This window comes from Lepus europaeus, chromosome 7 (genome assembly GCF_033115175.1).
Source record: "Lepus europaeus isolate LE1 chromosome 7, mLepTim1.pri, whole genome shotgun sequence".
NCBI lineage: Eukaryota > Metazoa > Chordata > Mammalia > Lagomorpha > Leporidae > Lepus > Lepus europaeus.
The window spans coordinates 38,505,433-38,512,574 of NC_084833.1; the positions used below are offsets into that span (position 1 = coordinate 38,505,433).

The 7,142-nt window shown below is 41.0% G+C and overlaps 1 protein-coding gene across 1 annotated transcript; it reads right to left on the reverse strand.

Moving 5' to 3' along the window:
* Window positions 1-3,672: 3,672 nt before the first annotated feature.
* FIBIN (fin bud initiation factor homolog) lies at window positions 3,673-5,707 on the reverse strand. The gene has a single exon (XM_062196384.1). It carries the CDS (start codon window positions 5,244-5,246, stop codon window positions 4,611-4,613), a length of 636 nt encoding a protein of 211 aa, XP_062052368.1. The 5' UTR covers window positions 5,247-5,707; the 3' UTR covers window positions 3,673-4,610.
* Between the last annotated feature and the right edge of the window lie 1,435 nt (window positions 5,708-7,142).

The following is a 7,142-nucleotide window of genomic DNA, read 5'->3' on the forward strand; positions in this document are numbered from 1 at the left end:
CACACATAAAAATACTGAAAGAACACATGCCAAAGTGCAAGCAGGGTGTGTATGATAGAGCAAGTTCCAGAATATGAATGAGTTTGGTTTCCTTGTGCTTACTGTATTTTCCTTTAGCATTTAAAGTATGATGTTTATAATTAGAAAATGTTATTAAAAAGACAAAATAATGACATTAATAACAGGAATCAATGCTCTATAGCTTCTGAATATGTGGTTATGTAAAATTCTTATCTTTTGTACACTGGTTTGCATCTTCCAGGCACTTCCAATTTAGACTCTTGCTGAGCCCCTATAGAACACTATAAATCTCTAGTCCCCTACATTAGTACACACTAATTCTTTATTTAGGTGTCATTTTCCTCACATATTTATATGCGATTTCTAACCTGGGTATCTTATATGGTGACACATCAAAACTATTTGGTGAGTAATTTACCCATCACTATGCTGACTTAAAAAATGGTATTCCAAAGTACCACCCCAATTTCATAATTAGTAAGATGATTTACACCTTTTTGTATTCAGTTTATAACCAATACTTCCTATATTTCTAATTGTTTTCCATGTTACAATAAATAATTTTAAAAACTGCATTTGGCACTACTATCTCCTACCAAGGTAATATTCTATTTCAAGATTTTAATAATCATCCTCTGAAAAACATCCCAAGGAAATTGGACCACACTATCCTTAGGGCAATTTTATGTTGTTAATGTTTCTCATAGATATTTTCATTACTTATTAAAATAGTTTATAATCTAAGTTTCAAGGCCTCTATCACAAAGGTTTGAGCCCATTTCCCTATGTAAATGACAGTTTAAAAGGCAATGTGTAGCTTGTGAAGTATTGGACATCCCCTCAGTTCTGCCATGCACAACAAACCTGCCAGCTGCTGGAGGCTTCAGTGAATTCTTTGGGCCTGACTTTGATTTTTGTAGAGGCTAAAGTTTCCTAGTGTTTTTACCAACAGACTCCAGATACATGTTATCTGCAACATGCTTAAAAAATGGGTATGAGTGATCTTCAAAGATTTCATAGAAAATGTATATTACAGAAAAAAAATAATACACAGGTTTCACAACTTTTTTGCAGTTAAATACCCTTTTAATTCTGTTTTCCATAAACTTTCTGAAGTACTCTTGTCTATGGAAATTTTTAATGTGATCAGATCAAGAGTGAGAATTAGTGGTATTGAACAATGCATCTCAAAGAGAAAGTAGCAATGAGTGATTCTATAAACAGGGGTGCTGAGGCACAATGCTCTGACTGCTACAGTATCATCATTCTGAACTGTAGACACCGTCTGGGGCAGGTAGATGGGCAGATGCCTGAGTGGATCCCTATCTTCCACATTCTCCTTTCATTTGATTATATATTCCCTGAGATACTCAGCAGACAAATGCGAAAGCAGAGTGAAATTCGTACATAAGCCATCGCAATTTTTAACTCTGGGAAAATAGGTAGTTGTTCTGGGTCTCAGTTATTTTAAAAAATGGTAATACTAAAAAGGGTAAAAACAACAAGTAACATTTATTGAGGATTTACCCTGTCCAGGAACTGTTCTAAATACTGGGCACATACAATTTCCTTTTATAAAGCACTTCCCTCACACAATTTGTTGTGGAATGAAGAATTATTGCCCAAGCAAAATTCTTAGCACAGGGCCTTCCCATTAATGTTACATTCTCAAAAAAGTTAGATATTTTAATGTTACTGTAACGAACAGCAGTAACAATAAATAATTCATGCTCCAACTAAAACTCTAAGAGATTCTCAGATGAAGTCCCATGGTTTGTTACATCTCAGAATTGCCCGCAACTTAGCTCAGAGCCTGGTACAGATTGAGTGGTTAACAGATATTTATAAAAATAGCTAATATCCTAAATTGTGTGGTTGTATTTTTAAGTAGATTGCTCAGGGAAGAGAATATGTCAGTTTTTTCTCCTTGGATTCTCTGAATATTTCATGGTCTAATACGGAACCACAATTTTAAAAGGTATTTTGTCACTATGTGAGTAATAAAGTCTAATGAGAATAATGAGCAAGTGGGGAAGAAAGATCTGAGTGGGGCTGGCTTCTCACCATCAGAAGGTTTAGAAAAGGCTTGTGATGCTGGCCTTCGGGCTGGCGGTACGGGACTGCTTCTTTCCCTACCTGGAAATTCCCATTTGCCCTCCGGGGCCATTTACATAAGATTCTGTGGGATTACTGGCCACGCATCTGGGCTTGAATGGAGTGATTCAGTGCCAGATAATTTTGTTCTGGTTTTGTAGGAATTGTAGAATGTTAGCACTGGAAAGAACCTCATGCATAATCTATTTAAGTGTTTCCAAATTTGTAGCAGATGTGTCACCACTCCCTTTTCTACGCCCATGGAAGACATCTCTAATTGGGGACAGCACTCTTTATTTCTTTGCCTTATGACTCCTTAACATAATACCATGGGCAACCATTGGCTGTTGATTGAAATTAGCATGCATGAGGAAAGCAGCTTTCTATGACTGCCACACATCTCATATCTCCCCATGACAGTGTGGAAAATCAAGGAGATTACAACTGATATGTCTACAGATTAGCCCTGAGCACTGTGAAGTGAGTGTCATGGGCTGCAGCATTAACCTACAGACATCTAAGTACCAAACATCCGCTCTTTTCCATCTGCCACCATTTTTTTCTCTCATTTTTCATAGAATAAAGAAGGAATCCCTTTTAAATGATCAGTGGCCTTCTTTCCACAAACAAGTCCAGAAAGCAGCTACAAGTAAGCCTTTGAGTGCTGAAATGAAATCATAAATGATGATTTTTCAGTATTATTCCTTCCTCTGTTCTTTTGTTTTAATTTTAAGAGATAAGATAGTTAACCAAAGGTTTAGGCTTCAAGCTACTCTCTTTCATCCTTAAATGTCTAGAAAGAGCAGCGTGGAGAAGTCCTGTACTTAGATCTATGACTACTGAGGCTGTGACAGCTCACTGAGGATCGGTCACTCATCCTTTCTGGGTCTTGGTTTCCCCTACTGTGATAGGAGAGTAACAGATAATTCATAGGAACAGAACATTGATTTCTCCACATATGAGAGAAAATAGAGTATTCTGAAGAATAAAGTAAGATTAATATTTACTTATTTGTGTGTATGTACAAATATGCATATATGTACCTGCACATGTATGTGTGAAAGATGCACATTTAAGTTGAGGGTGATGATTGATTGTCCAGTGGAAGATATGAAACAAAGTGAATTTTCAACTTTTAAAGCTGGTAATTAAATAGCATTGACTTAGCTTCACAATTATGAAGCACTACTGTAGTTACTAACCCAGAAAATGATTCTCCCCGTATATTAAGAGCACATTCACGAACGTTTCCTGTTGAAGCTGTCAGGAACACTGGGAACTCAGGAGAAAACTAAAGATTTTTAGCAGACTCACAAAGATTCAAAAGTTTTACATAGATTAGGTTTTTTTGGGGGGTCAGGGGATCCAAGGGAAGAATTGCTAAAAATTTTCTGTCCCTCTGCCTTCTTTGCTGGGCAGTCTAAATAAACTGGCTTTTATCCCACCCTTTCTCCATTGGCATTGCACCCCCTTTGAAATATAGATGTGAATTAGAAAATAAGCCAGTATTATATGAAAACATATTTATTGGCTGAATAATAAAGCTTAGCTAACGGGTCATTAGAGTTAGAATCGCCCTCCCCCCCAACCCCCCTTGAAGTACAAGTTTCCATAAGCAAACAGAAGCAAATCTCTCCCAGTGAAAATGAATACATTGGTAACCTTTTCATAGGCATTTAGGGGGTGTATTCAAACAATCCTTCTACTTCTTTGTAATTGACTGTAGAACTGATGACAAAGCAAAGACATACGATGAGAGACATAGTGAATCAGCATATGCATGTGACTGTGCAGTCATTACAAAGCTTAGACTTCTGAAATGTGGCTGCTTAACTGACATACACCCATAGAAACACTTTGGAAATCTCCCTGCAAAGCATGATTTGCCTATAATTTCTAGCCAATATTTACAAGAAACAAAACTCAAAACAACTTGCAGACCTTGGTTAATAAATAAAAGAGAAAAGAAGTAAGTGACTCCCATGGGCTGGCAGGCAAGCAGAGCAGCAGTTTGGACATTTGCGAAACACACAACTCTGACAGCTTTGAGACCCGAGAAAGAGAAGGCTAAAGGCAGAAAGGAGCTCTGTACTATGCTCTTTGGGTATTTAGCAGAAACTCCAGGTCGGGAAGTTTAATCTGTCCCTCCTGCATAAACTGTGTCCTTTTGACGTGGCTGTGTCAGCTATCTCTGCAGCACTCCACTAGGAAAGGCAGGAGTTCATTGGAGTTCATTTATTGCCTTAAGTTTTCTTTCCAGGTGATAAATCCATAACAATAACATAAATAATGCACGCAAAACCAAAAAACAAAACTATACTCAATTCTCAACTCTCTCCTTTAAAAGATGACCTCAGATTCATTTTCAAAGTGCAAATCTGTATATAAAAAATAATAGGCCTAAGGGAAATGTGAGCCCCCTCTTCTTTCTGCCCCCTCCCCCTCCACAGCAGGGCAGCTCCAATTCCCTTGTCCAGGCATTTGCACTCTTCCACCTATACTTTCAGATAATCGTTTTTCAGCCGACCTAGCCGGGTCCCGTGGCTCCTGATGGTCAGGGCCAGCAGCTCGTACTTGTCCCTGAGCCCCACTGAGATGTCCAGCGTTTCCTTTAGCAGGGATCTGGTGTGGACCAGCATCCCCAGGAAGTCCTCGTTGAGCCTGCTCTCCTGCCGGCTATCCTGTTCCTGGCCCTGCTTGAACTTGCTTTCCAGTTCCGTGAGGGACTTGTCGGAGTTGGAGTAGGCATCCCCGATCTGGTGGGATTCCCGCCGAAGATACTTGCCGTAGCTCTCTTCCCCGTCCAGGTCGTAGGAGATGCTCTTGCTGATGCCCTCCAGGACGCGCCCAGCATCCTCCACCTGGCGGCCCAGCACGGTGAACTCCTCCCGAAGGGTGAGGCTCAGCAAGCTGCTGGCCTGGCTCCCCTCCCCCTGGGAGCAGCGCCGGTGGTCACTCACCCTGAAGAGCAGCTGGCACTTCTCGGGGTCGTCGTTTTCCTCGTAGTCCCCGTCGGGCACGAAGTAGTGGTGCAGCGTCCCATTGGACATCTCCGGGTACAGAGGGCCGTCAAAGTAGCCCTGACACAGGTGGCAGAGGAAACCCATCCAGAGGAACTTCAGGAACACCATTCTGGGTACTCAGGAGGACCAGGGACCCCAGGAAAAGTCTTTCTGCCAGGCACAAGGAAGGGGGTCCCCCCTTCGGAGTCAGTGCCTCGCTGAGACGGTGTCAGCTTCAGTCCCAGCCGCTTTGCTGCACCCTGGCCCCTGCTCCCCAGCAGGCTTCATGTGGCTGCGCAAACCCGCGCCGGGGCAGCGCTGCCAGCAACAGCGCAGGACGCACCTCGCTCTGCGCCCGCCGGTGGCTGGAGCTCTCCTGCTGCTCTTTTCCGCGCGGTCACAGCGCGCAGAGGAAAGCCCTGCCGCAGGCTCCGGCAAGAGGCTGGCGCCCTTGCCCGATTCTCGGAGCTCCCCCTTGTTCCTGGGAGATGGAGCGCGTAGCTGGAGAGAAAGACGCGTGCTCTCCTATACTATTTCAGTTCCTGGATTGGGTGGGAATACAGAGCTTTTCCTTTGGCTAAAGATACCCGGAGGATCTCTCTCTGCTCTCAAATTACAGCGGATTTCGTCACTTGGAAGCCAGGGAACACGTTTGGAAAGAAACCTCTCGCCAGGTCTTTCTATTATTAAAGCTACAGGGTCACTTTTTAAAGTGGAGAACCTCCAAATATAACCAAGATTGATGGAGAAAATGGAAAAAGGAAAAACAGAATTTCTAAAATCAAAAGTCGGTTTTCTATTAACGTAGTGAGGGGAAGGGTGTTTTCCTGAGAAATGCTGTTCAGTATATTTTAATAAATATCAGTTTGGATTTTTTGGGTCTGTCCATTTTTATCTTTAGAGAATTTTGTGGCTTTTAGGGCAAATGTGGATAATCAGAAATGACTTTTTTTGAATTTGTTAATGCAAATTTAAAGATATGTTGGAAACAATATGAATCTAGAAAATCAATACATAATTGCTTGTGTGCCTAAGACCAAAAAGCAGAAAATGGGATTTTGCCAATTTATAAGCACAAGAACAGGTGACATGTTTAATGTTGTAAAAAGCTGTCATGTTAATGTTGTCATGTTAATGTTGTCAAAGCTGTCATGTTACTGTTGTACAAACCTAAGCTTATGCGCTGGATCGTTAACCTAATACTTTTACAGCCAGCTATTGCCTTTGAGATACTTCAAACGCTTCTGAGGAGCGTAGGACTGATACTGCTATTCCCATTCCAGAGGGAGAAAGAAGTGGGACACATTGTTACATTCCTACAGTTCAATTGCAATTAAACCAAAACTTATAAGTCGCAGAGTCTTTTAATCTGGAAAATAAATTTTTTTCCACTAAGCCATTTTAGTTTCTGATTTATGAATTGATTGGTCAGTGGCCATTCTATGTGTCATTCATTTGTTCAATGATTTTGTGTGTGTGTGTGTGTGTGTGGTTTTGTTTTTGTTTGTTTGTTTTTAGCATTTCCTATGAGCCAGCATCTATTTTAGATACTGGGGAAATAGCAACGTACAAAAACAGAGACATATCCTTGTCCTTCTGGATCTTATATTCTGAGAAATGGAGAAATAATTAAATTAAGATGCATAAATATAACATTTGTTGGCAGCAATAGGCATGTGGAGGAAAGAAAACAGGGGAGAGTTGGGTAAAAAGGAGGCAGCACTCCTATATCTGTGATTGTTTTCTCTTTCTGCCTTGAAATGCAACTGAAATCCTCATTGGATTTGCCAATGCTCCACACCTGTCTCCCTCCTCATGTCATAGGGCCTGGTTTCATGCACAGCCACAATGCCACATAGGTCAGTGACTGTCACACTCATTGTCATCAGTTTCACTGACAAAACTAATCAGATTTCTGGAAGATCATGAAAAGTTCAGTGGATATTTTGTTGATGTTGTATCTCACACATAGATTTTTTGACACATTAATTACACATTTTAGTTTTTATCCAGATATTTGGCATC

Coding starts and splice junctions, on each gene's coding strand:
- FIBIN (XM_062196384.1), bottom strand. CDS start 5,246: ATGGTGTTCCTGAAGTTCCTCTGGATGGGTTTCCTCTGCCACCTGTGT.